At 43.1% G+C, this 15,680-nt stretch overlaps 1 protein-coding gene across 1 annotated transcript in view; it reads left to right on the plus strand.

Annotated features, from left to right (window-relative positions):
- The first annotated feature begins 8,957 nt into the window (after positions 1-8,957).
- Positions 8,958-15,680, plus strand: part of SNX2 (sorting nexin 2) — a 60,609-nt gene continuing 53,886 nt past the window's right edge. The window contains exon 1 of the mRNA XM_074995002.1: positions 8,958-9,141. Coding sequence (XP_074851103.1) covers positions 9,034-9,141 — 108 coding nt within the window. The 5' untranslated portion in view covers positions 8,958-9,033. The remainder of the gene's footprint in view (positions 9,142-15,680) is intronic.

Below are 15,680 nucleotides of genomic sequence, written 5' to 3' on the forward strand. Positions count from 1 at the left end.
TATCTAAGCACTGTGTAACACTAATATTCTTTCCAATCTTTTAGAACCCATACTATATAGTTTTCTTTATCAGAGACTAACGTATAGTTGACTGTTTGAGGTAAAATTGGAACAGATGAATCATAATTTCCAAATATATTGTTAGGAATGTATGACATTAGTTTATCTGAGAAATTTGCGGAAGTGGAGTAGTGGAATAGGAAGTCTACAAAAATCAAGAAGGATACATCCACACAGCAAAGTTATTTTGGAATAATGCCTGCTATTCCAAAATAATTTTGTGAGCATCTACACAACTAGGAACTGCTATAATTAATTAATTGAAATAATTTTGAAATAGTGGTCGGCTTATTTCAAAATTGGTAAACCTAATTTAATGAGGAATAGTGCCTATTTTCAAAATAGGTATTTTGAAATAGGGGCTGCATAGACAGGGAATAGAGTCTATTTCAAAATAAGCCATAGTGTGTCCAAAGGCTTTCTTTCTAAATAGACTCTATTGCGTGTGGACACTATATTTTGAAATAGCTGAGCACTATTTCAAAATGCATTTTGGCTATGTCTACACTTGCCCCTCCTTTTGGAAGGGGCATGTTAATGAGGCAGTTAGGAAGATGCTATTGAGGTGCTGACATGAACATGCAGCGCATCATTAGCTTAATGGCAGGTGCGCGCAATTCGAAAGTGCCGCTTTTGAAATACATACTGCCCAAGTGGACGGCGGCCTTTCAAAAGGACCCCCCTAACTTAAAAATCCCCTTCTTCCTATTTGGCTGCCATTATGCTAATAAGGTGCTGCATATTCATGTCAGCACCTCATTATCATCTTCCGAACTGCCTCAATAACATGCCCCTTCTGAAAGGAGGGGGCAAGTGTAGATATAGCACAGATATATGCACAAAATCTATTTCAAAATAAGCTATTCTGGAAAAACCTCTTCTGGAACAGCTTATTTTAAAATAATACTGCCTTGTAGACATAGCTGAAATGACCAACCAAGCTAAAGTCAGTGGTGTGGTGTTAATGATTAAACAAACCACATAACATATTGATAGGTAGCAGAAATATCCTTTCTGAATGGAAAGTGTTTGACTATTTTGAGCCTGTAGTTTAAGGAAACAATTTACCTGGCTTCTCTTCCTACACAAAAGCAAACAAACAAAACAAAAACAAAACCTTATACAATGCAAGTTATCAAAAGAGTTTTAAGACACATAACTTATTCAGGCTCACTGAGACTTTTAGGGACAGAAAATCAGTACGTGTAAGTATACTAATCAGTTTTTGCACGGATTCAAAGAACCTTCAAAAGATCAGTTAAGATGCCATTGACTGCAGAGACACAAACCCTCATTAGTAGTACAACTAGACTGACACACACAAAATGCTGTCAATGAGAGCCTATTTTATGAGGTGAGAGCTACCCCTACAAGTATCAGGTTCTGATCTTAGGAGGATACAGTAGCCTTAGATACATTAGTAGCCCCATCAACTTAAGTGGCATACTCATGAGAAAGTAGTCCAGTAGCACTTTAAAGACTAACAAAATAATTTATTAGGTAATGAGCTTTCGTGGGACACACCCACTTCTTCAGACCATAGCCATACCAGAACAGACTCAATATTTAAGTCACAGGGAACCAAATATAGTAATCAAGGTTGACGAATCAGGAAAATATTATCAAGGTGAGCAAATTAAAGAACAGAGGGGCAGTCCAAGTCTGTCCAATATACAAAGCATCTGGGCATTGTTGGCATATATTGTGTTAGTTGAGAAACATGAGAATGCGCCCATGATTCTGTGGTTAACCTGGTTAGGTCCAGTGATTGTATCTCCAGAACAGATACAGTGTTTGAAAGACCTGACTTCAATTAATACTTCTAAATGGCTCTGTTCCTGTATACACTATGACTTGGTTGATAAATTCTTAGTTTGGTACAAAATATTAAGGTATACTATGAAGCTCAATTAAAAACTCTTCATGTCAATTGACAATAGTGTCAGCTGCAGGTTCTAGCTATGGGCATAGCTAATAGATTCAAAACAAGCTTAATGTGTAGTTTATTATTTTCTTTCACAGAAAGCAGCTTTTTAAAAAGCTGCTTTCTAAGCACACCATTCATTTACTAGAAAACAATTAATCGGTTATTTGAGTTGTTTATTAATTTGCTCATGGTAAAAGATTTGTTAGCTCAGCATGATTCTGTTCTGTGAGGACCGTGTTAATGTTTGAGTGGTTTTCTATATCATGTCCATTGCAAACTAAATATATACTGTACCACAGAGTCTAAGCTCTTTGGGGTTTATCAGAGCTTCTCACTTTGGCTCAAAAGTATTTATTTGTACCTGACTCCCACTGACTTCACTAATCATTGGAGCAAGAATATAAACTTGAGTCTCCTAGATGAATACCCTAATTACATGGATGGATTTCAGTGTCACACAGATTTTCAAATTAAGTAACCAAAACCCTTTTTGGATCTAGCTCAATATGCCTTCTCTTCACTGTTCCCAAACGTGAAATGACACTAAAAGAACGAAATCACATTTTTCCAGGCAGACTGTACCCCGAGCTCTGACACGTCACCAGAAGAGACACAAAAGTGGTCCACAAACCATGGAATTGTCATATGGGATTGTCTGGATTGGTCAAGGCTATGTTGTTATACAGATGTAGGCCCTCTCTATAAAGGAGCCTCTGGCTGTTACGGTGTGCTACAACCTGACTCTAGAGACTAAAATTCGCTTGAGACTTTGGGAAGGAGAAGGGTCTTTTTAGCTAGGCTGGAAAAAGAAGATTGTGGTCTCCAGTTGTTGGAGAGTTAAGGCTGATTGAACAGACTAATTTCAAGGCAGGGGTGAAGTTTTCTCCCAGCCAGGAACTGCTTTGGGGAACTATAGACTGCTAGTGAGAAACCCACAGGGAAGGAATTTTGTCTGTTGAAGTGCTGCCAGAGGGACAGGTCAACTTGTTGCCTTGCCTTGCCTTGCCTGGACTGACACACAGAACCCTCACCAAGCTGTCTGCAACCCAGTGGAACACCAGCCACATGCCAATGGAAGCCAGTAACTGGAACTTTGATAACTAAAAAGTATATGCTCTGGGGTGGGGAAAACTGGTGGCAGTGTACATGCAGAACAGAGTCATACTGAGCTAATAAATGCTTTGTTTATTTCTGTGCATATTGTAAATTGATTTTATTCATGTTTAGTCTGTAACCCTGACTCCTTGAGTTAAGTAAAGGTGTGTGTTAATTTTGATTTGGTCTATTAGATATATACTATTTATAATTGCGGTTTGGGAGTTAAACCCAGATTGCAACTGGAGTAAGTTTCCTGGAGGTTTCCAAAGGCACATCAATAAGTATGTAGAGGCCAGCCAGCTGGAGGCACCACCATTTTACAGAGCTTTAGAAATAAGAAGGGGAAAGGAGATTTCCAACTATCCAACATCACCACTGGGATGCTCAGGATCTCATTTCACATTAAACCCATCAAATTTGCAGGCACGCAAGCATGTGTTGCCTCCTCCCGAGTAACCCAAGGAAGAAAGAAAAGGGGTTACACAAACTCAGGAAGTACTTTAACGAAGAGCTCCCTGGCAAAATGTGTTAACCTTTCTCAGGTCCGTAATGAATATCCCCCACTCCTGATCACTTCAGGGTGAGTTATGGGCTTTCAGTTCTTAGGAGTAAGTGCTCATCCCTTTTCTGAATTGAAATGTTACATATCTGTCACTCAAAAGAACAAAAGTCTTTCAATTCCAGGACAAACTGAAATTCCAAAGTTTTTGAAACAACTGTAGATATTTGCTATTGACACAAAGGAGTCTTTTATTACAGTAGATTGAATAACTTTTTTGTTTTAAAGAAAAATGTTTTCCTTTTGTGTAACGTTTAAACACATTGATTTATTATAATAAACTCAACATGGACTTCAGAAAATATTGAACCAAAAAAACAAACAAAAATGGTCTGTTTCACTGGCACTGGATAGTACTTTTTTTCCCCCAAAAAACATTCATTTTGCATCTGCCTGCACCATATAAAACCAGTTGTGAATCCAGCTCATGCTGCCAGTAACTCTCATTCCTTGTGCCCTTTTCATCTTGAACTCCTTCAGTTTCCTTCTGCACACTACATTCCCCTGTGTTAACCCCATCTCTCTGCCCTACATTCCCTATCACTTTAAATCTCTCTTGTGCTCCATACTCCTCTGTCATCCCAAGTCTTTGTCCAGTCCTGAGGAGCTCTAGTTCAAAAGCTTTTCTCTTTCACCAATGAAGATGGTACAAAAAGAGAAAACCTCACCCACTTTGCTTCTTCAGCTCCTCAAGTTTTTCTGCACCTCAGAAATCTACTTCCTGTTCCTCATGTTCCCCTAGATTCCTGCAGCCTCATTCCTAACCCCCCATGTTTCCTTTCTCTCCAGATCTACTCCCACCTAGAACATTTGTCTCTTCACAGTTCCTCATCCACCACAAGCAGTGGCACCTTCCCAGCTTTAGTCCTCCTTTAAACCTTTGGGGACTACAATCCAATTTACTGGAGCAGTCGAGCTTTACAGCAATGTTAATGAAGACAGTCTGTGATGTCTATACCACTGAAAATAAAGGGAAACAGCAACCATTTTGGCTAATGGCAAAATTTATGTTTGATAACAAAAGTTGGGAGATCATGAAAAATCATACTTGTGATTAAATCATGATTACAGGTAACTCTGTCTGGGACTAGCACAAGCACTTTTGAGCAGCATATAAATAATTTGATCAGTCTTGTAAAATTCTTACCTTAATTTTTTGGTTTTGGACATACAAGTAAAACCTCATTATTTTTATCATAATCAATCATCCAAACTTTTCATGTCCCACTTGGTTCCCTAATGGCTACAAAAACAACTATGAAAATAGCAGCTACCTGTATTTTGGGACTTACCATTGCATCCCACCTCCTAGGAATCTATTTCTTCTGTACTTTTCTGTACAAGATGCAAGCACTCATGCATCTGAATAACTTTATGCATGAACCCCCCCTTAATAAGTTGATGGTCCTATTCACAATAAAAAGCTTTATAGACAAGGAACAAATGTTTGAAACGCTGGGCCCTTAGATTGCAAACTCTTTTCAGACAAATACTGTTTTTGAGTTACAGGGGTGGAAGCACATTCAGGTTTAAACAAAAAATGAAGTATCAGAGTAACAGAAAAGTTCACTCCAGTAAATCTTCATGACACGTTTGCAAGGGTGAGACTTTAATATGCTATGGTTAACTTCATTAGTCTGGGAGATAGGGGTGATGGCAGTGCCTGAAGAAGAACCCAAACTGTGTATAGCTGAATGTTGACATATTTGCAGTGGTCCACTCCAGATGGTTGCATAAGAAATCTGTTTCATGCGAGAGCTGTGTTTAAACTCCCAACTCCCTCTCTTGTTTTGATTACCCGGAGCCAGGTTGTGACTGGGAGCAGTTAACAGGGAAGTAGGAATGGTTGGTTGTGCTGGTGTAAGACATTGTCTACGTTTAGTAACTTTACTATAAAATAGATGCATTTTGGCTCGAGGTGCAACCAACTGGCCTATCACCAAAGGGTCTTCCCCTGAGGTAAATGAGGAAGGAGGAGGAAACAATCAAGTGGGTTTCCTGGGTGAAGAGGAGAAAGTGGGCCAACTGGCCCCTTCTCTAAGATGTTTGTACACTAATGCCAGAAGCCTAGGGAATAAACAGGAAGAATTAGAGGCCCTGGCGCAGTCAAAGAAGTATGAGGTGGTTGGAATAACGGAGACTTGGAGGGACGATTCGCATAACTGGAGCACGGTCATGGAAGGTGTTAAACTCTTTAGGAAGCACAGATGGGAGAAAAGGAGGAGGAGTTGTGCTCTGTGAGAGGGAGCAGTATGATTGCACAGAGCTCCAGTATGAGGAAGGAGAAAATCCAGTTCAGTGTCTTTGGGTTAAGCTTAGAGGCAGAAGTAACAGAGGTGATGTTGTAGTTGGTGTGTGCTATAGACCACCAGATCAGGGAGATGAGAGAGGTGAGGCTTTCTTCAGGCAGCTTACTGAAGCTTCCAGATCACAGGCCCTGGTTCTCATGGGAGACTTTAGTCATCCGGACATTTGTTGGGAGACCAATACAGCAGCACACAGACAATCCAGGAAGTTTTTGGAGAATGCTGGGGATAACTTCTTGGTACAAGTGCTGAAGGAACCAACCAGGGGCCGTGCGCAATTTGACCTGCTGCTCACAAACAGGGAAGAACTAGTAGAAGAAATAGAAGTGGGAGGAAACCTAGGCTGCAGCGACCATGAGATCGTAGATTTCAGGATCTGGACAAAAGGAAGAAAGGTGAGCAGTAACATACAGACCCTTGATTTCAGGACAGCAGACTTCGACTTCCTGAGAAAACGGATGAGCAGGGTCCCTTCAGAAATGAAGATTAAGGGGAAAAGAGTTCAAGAGAACTGGCAGTATTTTAAAGAAGTCTTACTGGAGGCACAGGAACAAGCCATCCCACTGCATAGTAAGAAATGCAAACATGGTAGGCAACCAGCTTGACTTAACAGGGAAATCCTTAGTCAGCTTAAACTGAAAAAGGATGCATACAAGAAATGGAAACGTGGACAGTTGGCTAAGGAGAAGTATAAACATACAGCTGGAGAATGCCGGGCAGTAATCAGGAAAGAGAAAGCACACTTGGAACTGCAGCTGGCAAGGGATGTGAAGAGTACCAAGAAGGGTTTCTACAGGCATGTTAACAATAAACGGGTTATCAGAGAAGGTGTGGGGCCATTACTGGATGAGGGAGCTAACCTAGTGACAGATGATGTAGGAAAAGCTGAAGTACTCAATGCTTTTTTTGCCTCAGTCTTCATGGACAAAGTCAACTTCCACACGACGGTCCTAGACAATGCAGCATGGCAAGGTGGAGGGCAGCCATCTGCGGGGAAGGAAGAAGTTCTGAGCTATCTAGATGTACACAAGTCCATGGGTCTGGATTTAATGCACCCCAGGGTACTGAGGGAATTTGCAGAGCTCATTGCTGAACCTTTGGCCATTATTCTTGAACACTCTTAGAGATCAGAATGACTGGAAGAAGGCAAACATAGTGCCCATCTTTAAGAAAGAAAAGAAGGACAATGCAGGGAACTAGAGACCGGTCAGCCTTACCTCAATCCCTGGGAAAATAATGGAGGGTATCCTCAAGGAATCCATTTTGGAGCACTTGGAAGAGGGGAAAGTGATCAAAAGTAGCCAACATGGATTCACCGGGGCAAGTCTTGCCTGATCAATCTGATTAGCTTCTATGATGAGGTAACAAGCTCTGTGAACATGGGGAAGTCAGTGGATGTGATATACCTTGCGGTCAGCAAAGCTTTTGATATGGTTTCCCACAACATTCTTGTCCATAAATTAAGGAAATATGGACTGGATCCTTGGACTATAAGATGGCTAGAAAGCTGGCTTGATGGTCAGGTCCAACAGGTAGTGGTCAATAGCTCAGTATCTGGATGGCGGTTGGTTTCAAGCAGAGTGCTGCAAGGCTCGGTTCTGGGGCCGGTGTTATTCAACACCTTTATTAATGACCTGGATGAGGGACTGGATTGCACCCTCAGCACGTTTGCGGATGACCCAGAACTAGGGGGAGAGGTAGATACCTTGGAGGGTAGGCAGAGAATCCAGCATGGTCTGGATATATTGGAGGACTGGGCCAAAAGAAATCTGATGTGGTTCAATAAGGAGAAGCGTAGAGTGCTGCACCTGGGGCAGAAGAATCCCAAGCGTTGTTACAGGCTAGGGACCACATGGCTTAGCAGCAGTAGGATGGAAAGGGACCTAGGGGTTATGGTGGATGAAAGGCTAGATGTGAGTAAACACTGTGCCCCTGTAGCCAAGAAGGCTAATGGCATACTAGGGTGCATTAGGAGGAGCATTTCGGGCAGATCTAGAAAAGTAGTTATTCCCCTCTCTTCGGCAGGGGTGAGGCCACATCTTGAAAATTGTGTCCAGTTTTGGGCCCCACAGTATCAAAAGCATGTGGATTTGCTGGAGCAGATTCAGCGAAGGGTAACAAAAACAAAAATGATTACTGGTCTGGAGCACAAGACCTATCAGGATAGACTGAAGGATTTGGGCTTATTTAGTTTACAGAAAAGAAGACTTAGGAGTGATTTAATAGCAGCCTTTAACTTCCTGAAGGGGCACTCTAAAGAGGAGGGTGAGAAACTGTTCTCAGTGGTGTCATATGGCAGAACAAGGAGTAATGGTCTGAAGTTGCAGAGGAAGAGCTGTAGGCTCTCTATTAGGAAAAACTACTTCACCAGGTGGGTGGTGAAGCATTGGAAGGCATTGCCTAGAGAGGTGGTGGATTCTCTATCCCTGGAGGTTTTTAAATCCTGGCTTGAAGAGGTCCTGGCTGGGATGATTTAGTGGGAGTTGATCCTGCTTGAAGTAAGGGGGTGGGACTAGATGACCTCCTGAGGTCCCTTCCAGCCCTGTGATTCTGAGCTAGCCTGGACCCAGCCTCAGGGCAAGCTGTGCCACACAGCAACTGGGGACAGCCCCTTACTGAGGACAGCAAGGACCTCTCCGTGCCAGCAAGGGAACGGCTGCGGCGCTGTGATGAATCCCGGGGCCCTGCGCACTGACAGGCCGAGGAAAGCAGCAGCCCATCCCCACAGGGCCGCTCCGTTCCATGCCCACGGACGAGCTGGCGGGGGCTGAGGCTAGACAGGCAGCGCAACAGGTGACACCGTCGACTCCCGCCTGACGCGCAGGAGCAGCCCCGGGGCTCTGAAACACACACTGGCATGGGGCTGCCCTGGGGGGCGGAGCCTATCACGAGCCCGCCCCCGGAACGCTTAGTGTTCCAGAACGGCTGCCGCCCCTCTACTCGCGCGCTCCCCGCCCCGACCAGGGAAAGCGGCGCGTGCTCTAGTCACGTGCTGGACGGCGCGGTGCCCGTTCGTCACGTGACCGAGGGGGGTTAGGAGCTCGTTCTTTCGCTCGCTCACGTCCCGGCCTACGGAAGGGAAGATGGCGGCAGAGCGGGAGCCTCCTCCGCTCGGGGATGCCCGGCAGCCCGAGCTGGAGGAGCTGGAGGATGGCGACGATCTGTTCACCAGCACCGTGTCTACCCTGGAGGTGAGAGGCCGGGCCCTCCTCCCCTACGGCGCAGCTGTCATCGCCGGGCCGGCCCCTTCTCCCCGCGTTGCCTGGCACAGCCGCGGCCGCCGGGCCCAGCGCGCGCCGCAGCCAATGAGTGGCGGGGCCCCCACCCCGGCCTCTGCCCCGCTCGGGTTGCAGCTCACAGGGAGCCCCGCCCCAGCCTGCTTGGTTTCCTGCTGTCCGGGGGTGCGGCCCCGGAGCGGGTAGTCAGTTTTCCGGTGCTGTCCCTCGCCCCAGAGATCTCTATTGGCCTCTTCTGCCGGCTGTTCTTTCGGCCCCCGCCTCCGCCTGCATCGCATCCCCCGGTATAGAATTAGTGCCCCCCGCTTCCCGTACAGCTGTCTCGTTCCTTACCTTTAACCGCGGGAGCTGGTCACGATCTGGAGAGTCTCGTTTTTATGCTGTTCGCTGTCCTCCGCCTCTTTTTGCGGGCGGGTGGTACTAGTTAGAGGCAGCTAGTTTGAGCTCTTTTGAAACGTTATTATTTTTCAGTAACTAGGTTTCTCAAAACTGTGCAAAACTCTGAAGACTTACTTTGTATGTAAGCAGCCCCCAATCTTCCCCATTAAATAAAATGTCCATGTATTCGGAAATAAAACATCTACATAGATGTGGGGGAAGGTTTATAAAGCGATAGCTTCCTTATGCTCTATAATTGGTCCTGAATGTGTGTTCGTTTGTGAACCTGTAATGCACATTACCTGTCCTGAGCCTACAAACATTTGTCTAAAAAGCAATGTTCCTGATTTTGTTGAAGGATGCTTCCTGCCCCTGAACTTTACAGTAATGGGTCAGTGTGTTTAGTTCATAGGTGGTTTGTTTTTATCAGTGTTGTTTTCCTGTAACAGAAGTATAGTAAACTATGCTTTCAAACACATTATACGTTTCATAAATATATTTCAAGGATTGTTCTTTCACTATTGTTTTATTATTTAGCCCTTTATTTGTATGTATGCACTTTATAGAATTATTATGGGAAAAAACAGCTACAAATAATACAACTATAGACCACTCTTGTAGTTCTATAAAATATTCAGTATGTTTGCCCAGACTGAGAAACCTAAAGTTTGTATAAATGTCAGTACGTTTAAATGAACTGCATTAAAACACAAGCTCTTATTTGCCTAAGATAAAATTGCAAACTCAGAGAGAGGTATGATGGAATTTATGGGTTAATCCATGTTCATACAATAACATCAACATCTACTGGTGTGTAAAAGTCCAGTTTTAAATAGACTCAGTAACTTGAAAATCACATTTTTGTATGGAAAGCTTGGTACCTCCTATATTATAAATAACATTAAAGATTATTGTAACTTAAAAACTGACATGCTCAGTTTGTGTATTGAACAGCACTGAACACAGCAGAAGTGTCTAATAATAATTCAGAGATCACCACATTTGTGGTTGTCATCCTTTCATATTCACCACAGCCCACCCCCTACTCTACATGAATGCCCTCCCCCTCCTCAAGAGTCAGACTTCCCGAGCCTCCCCTCTAAATAAATGCCCTTCCCCAGAGTCATGCACCCCCAGCCCCATGTTTTAAATCAATGCCGGAGACTCACTGGAGCTGCCGCCACTGGAGTCACTGGGGCTACCGCTGCTTGAGCAGCCAGAACTGCTGGCATTACTGGGGCTGCCAGAGCTGCCTGAGCCAGAGTGGAAGGGGCTGCTGCGGCTGGAACCTCTGAGGTCACTTTAGTTGCCGGGGTTGCTGCCGCCACTGCTGCCATATGCTTTTCCTGTCAAGCAGTGGGATGCATGCGCTGAGTGGGCGGACAGCACTCCTTGCGTGTGGCTCTAGGAGGAGCCACATTTAAAGGCTCCCAGGGTAGCGTGCAGCTCCAGAGCCAGAATTGCTACACCGCGGTGTCCTGTTTGCCTCATGTGGCAAATGTATTGGACACCTTCGGTGTACAGTATTAGTTTCACTATTTCTCTATGTAGATGGAAGGAAGTAAATAGTTGAAAAGAGCTTTAGAAACTTGAGCAGAAGAAAAAACCCTCAACATGTATTTTACAAATTTTTTTTAAAAAAGGGGTTTTCTAGAGGTGTTTAGCAAAACAATTCTAACTCTTTTTTGAATTTACTGATTTTTTTTTTTTAAAAAGTGTATTTTTGAGGTTTTGGAGAGTAAGAAGTGATTACTAATAAGATTTTCTGGACATTCTAATTTTTAGGTGAAGATAAATACTGCTTCTTCTCTAGCCACACATACCCGATGTTTGCATGGAAAAAGGTTTTGTGATATATCAGAAAAAGCCAGTTCATTCACATTCAGCAGGTTTATTGGGGGAATTGGGTTAATGGTTGGGTTAATGTGGGATAATGGTTTCCATTATAATTTTAACAAAGCTCAATTTTATAAATGGTCTATAAAGTCCTGCCTAGTCTTAAACTGAAACACTTTAGGGCAGCAGCTTTGTCTATTTCTGTTTTCTAAGGTTCTTAGAACGCTTGGTGTATGGTAATAAATGGGTCACGCACTCCTGGCTACCTGTTTGGTAACATTGCTTTATGTTAGGCAGCTGAATTAAGAGCTTATGAAATTTGTGCTTTTAAATTGTGTGACTCTAACAACTTTCATATTATACCTGCTTTAGTAGTAATTATTTGCCTCTTTAGGAGTGTTGTTTTTAATTAAAATAAAACCAAATTTGAATGGCCTTCATGGTTAGTGATTTAACGCTTACGGCAGTTATCAGCTAGACGCAGATATTGGGGAGAAGAGCGTATTGAAGATGGTGAGTGGGAGGGTTCAGTGAAGTTCAAGGATAACTCCAAGGAAGGTGAAAACACCTTTCTTCCTCCTAGTTGGGGTGGTAAAGATGGTACCTTCTTCATAGGTGGGGGACTCTCCCTCTTGTTTTTGCTGATGTCTGTTGAACTTGAAGTGCTTCTATTCACATCAGGCTAATCACCCCACTGCTGATTTTTTTTTTTTTTTTTATCCATTCCCTTTGTTTGTGGCTGGAAGAGGAATGAGTGGCAGTTTCTTTTCTGCTGTTTTTTATTTTAGGGTTCTTTTTTATTATTAAAATTCTCTTTTCCCTCTCTTAGGGAAGGTATGTTTGTTTCCTCTCCCCTTTTGTTTTTTGTTATTATTCACATAGCACAATATCATGCTCTTTTTCTCTTTTCCTTTTGATGGAAGTAAAGCCAAGAGAGTGACAGCAAAGTCTTTTTATCAGATAGTATGCTTCAAAGTTAGATTTTAAAATGTTTAATATCTCTGTATATGCAGTTTTACCCTGCAAAATGAATATTGTTAACTTAAATGTAGTTGCTTCAGTGAATAATATAGACCTTTATATAAAATGTAAGATTAAAAACGTCATACTAACGACAAACAAAAACCCCCAAACAACCCTAATTGTGCATATTGTGAAATCTGAAATTGTGTCTTGCCTATATTACGTTTTGTACCCTCTTGGTAAACATCAGTATTAACATGTAAAGATTCATTATACAGATTACCGTCAACCTTTATTGCCTTTGCCACTTTGTTTTTCTACATATATTTAACCGTATCACCTGTGTGCATAAAACTTTTATGTTAAATTTCAGCCCTGCATCCATGCTCTGCACCTATAACGTTGGGAGGTTGAAAGGGCACTAGGCACTCAGTTATTGAGGAGAGAGAGCTGAAGCACACCTATTTTAAGGATATATTTATATGTTTGAAACCTCAAGCACCACATCGCTGTTTTACTTGCTGAGCTAGAAGTCTGTTTGCTGTAAGCATACAATTTTAAGCTGCCTAATAGAGTGGAGCAGAGATCTCAAACTTTCATAGGTCTGAAGAAGTGGGTTTGTCCCACAAAAGCTCACCTAATGAACTATTTTGCTAGTCTTTAAAGTGCTACTTGACTGCTTTTTGTTTTCATAGTTCTAGTTGCATCTTAGTACAGAATGAATTGCCTATTTTTCCTTCTGTTCATGGTCACAAGTGACTTTTTGTTTTTGTTTTGGTGGGGGGGGGGGGTGCTGCAGTAATTGAGTATGCCAAATAAGCGAGTGCAGGTTGTCGTCTTAGTGAGATTGAGCAGTCCTGTGTCTCAGCTCTACTACATACTTTCAGTATTTGCTGGTGACTGTGTCTTCACAACCACTGTCACTGTTCAGTGATTTGCCCTTTTATTGCCTTCGTAATTATCAGGAATAGCATCTGTTTTCCTGAAGGCAGTGCAATTCTAATTTGGGTCCATTTGTTCACAAAACTGCAGTCTGTGTTTTGAAGCTTCAAAATAATTGTTGTTTAGAAGGTATAGTCCTCTGGTTAATAGGTGTTTAATACTTTCAAGATTTTTATGGCTGTTATTTGTATATACTCTCAACTATAATTCTAATTTACATAAATTGCAAGAGGGAGAGAAAGACTGTTAATTTCTTCCAGACCAAAAGAACTCAAAACAGCTCTACAGTTAGACATTACAGGAAGTATGCATATACTTAACTCATCTTAAAATGCAGCCTCATCTGTGATGAACATGTCTTCTGACAATGTCTAATACTGTAACGTTATGTAGTAGCTTGTAGACCAGGAAAGGAATTCATTATACAACTGAAATGGGACTTCTTTTTGTAAAGGCTGTAATTAAATTGTAAATCCTTATTCCCTTTGTGAACAGAGCTATGCGATATTTAATCACAAGAGGCCGGGATCTCAGTTTTCTCTCTAGATACCATCTGTCCAGGATTACTGCTCCAGCACAAGCTGTATGGGTAATACATTTAATTCCACAGGTTCTTTTCCTTCTGAGATGGTTGTAGGCTTGCTTTGTGGACTCTGTCATGGAACATGCTCCCTTTTGGGTTCACTGGGATTTATGTATGATTAACACTTCAGGCAACTTAAATTTATGCTTCTAAATATGGATATAAGAAGCTAATTTTAGGCACCCTAACTTTGGGCTTCAGTACCTAAAGTATGACATTCCCATTTTCCTTTGATGTGGTATATGCAGTTTGTTACCTCGCCAGCCTCTTTCCACATGTCCATGCCCAGTCTTACAAAGTCTCTCTTCTTTTGTTTTCATACAGAAAGTTCTTAATAAGGGATCTTAACCCTTGAGCAAATGCACTTCATTTTGTGGTTTCATTTGGCATCTGTGTCCTATGTAACACTTGCTAGTGGGCGATATCAGTGTAACTATTCTCATTTTTCACTGGCTAGCCTATAACAGAAGGGTACATAGGGTACATTCAATATGAGCCAGAAAAGACTGCCTCTCTTCATGATGGCTACTGGTGTATGGAGGAAACTGGCATAGCTTTATGACTTTAATTCAAGCCATGGAAGACTACGGTGCTAGTAGCTTTGGAGAAAACAAATAGAAGATGGCAGTGAGCACTCTGTGTTTCTAGCCAACCATTTATTAATCACATGTACAGTCTGCAATAACATGTACAGGGGTCTGCAACCAAAATAACAAGAAGAACCACTTTTTTAAATTGGGTGACAAAATCAGTCCTTCAGGAGCTGCAATGCTAGTGAATGAGATAATCCTGAATAAATAACATCAAACTGTACTTTTTGTATCCCCTATTTTAAGAACACGCACTCAATGATTTGTGCCACTTAGAAAGTTATCCCCATCTCTAGGCTTTACCTGCCTCAGCCCTCAAATCTGCCCTGTATCCCCAAGCTTTACACCCCATCCACCCCACTACCCATCCCCAGGCTTAACCCCTGTGACAAATTGCCTGCACATCCCCAGGTTTAACCCTCCTCAGCTGCCCTGCCCACTGAATCCAGACCTTACTTGACTACCCTCTGCTTCCCCACCCTCACCCCCCGCCCCCCAATGCTCTGGGTCCCCTCCAAACTTCTTAGGCTATAAAGTACCTGCAACTTTCCCAGCCATTGCCCACCCAGTGGCACTAGAGCCAGACTCATCCAGTGCCGGGGCCAGGTGTGGAGCTGGGGCGGGTTCTGGGGAAGCTGACGTTGCACCAGCAGACACAGCTCCAGGCTCCGGTGGCTGCTGCAGAGCGAGGAGGATCTGGGGGGCACTGCTGTGCTGTCTGGGAGGAGGCACTGGCCTCACAGGAAGGAAAGCTATGATTGCAGGAGGGGGCCCCCCGACGTCTTCCTCCTTAGCTTAGCTGCATTGCTGTGGCAAGGGCAGACTCAGCTGCTCCTCTGCCTGTTCACTTTCCCTGTGCTTCTCCCACTGAATTAATGGAACTAGATTGAGTTGGTTTAACACCAGCCATTAACTCAATTCAATTTATTTTAATTTTTTCAGCATAGCCGGGAAGAGAGCTGCAAGAGGAATCACTGGCGGCAGTGCCCAGAGCTGCAAGTGGCTCCTTAAAGAGCAGCGTGCGGCTCCAGAGCTGCAGGTTGCAGATATCTGGTCTAGGAATAGTTGGAACTCTCTCTTCTGGGATGATCACATTTGCAAATGAGTCCAGGCATACTTTTTATTCTCCTGGCCAGAAAATTGTGTTTCCCTTGATTGTGGAGCTTGCTACTGTGATTTGTGCCGCTGTCATCTTGAGGCTG

The sequence above is a fragment of the Carettochelys insculpta genome, chromosome 5, assembly GCF_033958435.1.
Source record: "Carettochelys insculpta isolate YL-2023 chromosome 5, ASM3395843v1, whole genome shotgun sequence".
Classification (NCBI taxonomy): Eukaryota; Metazoa; Chordata; order Testudines; family Carettochelyidae; genus Carettochelys; species Carettochelys insculpta.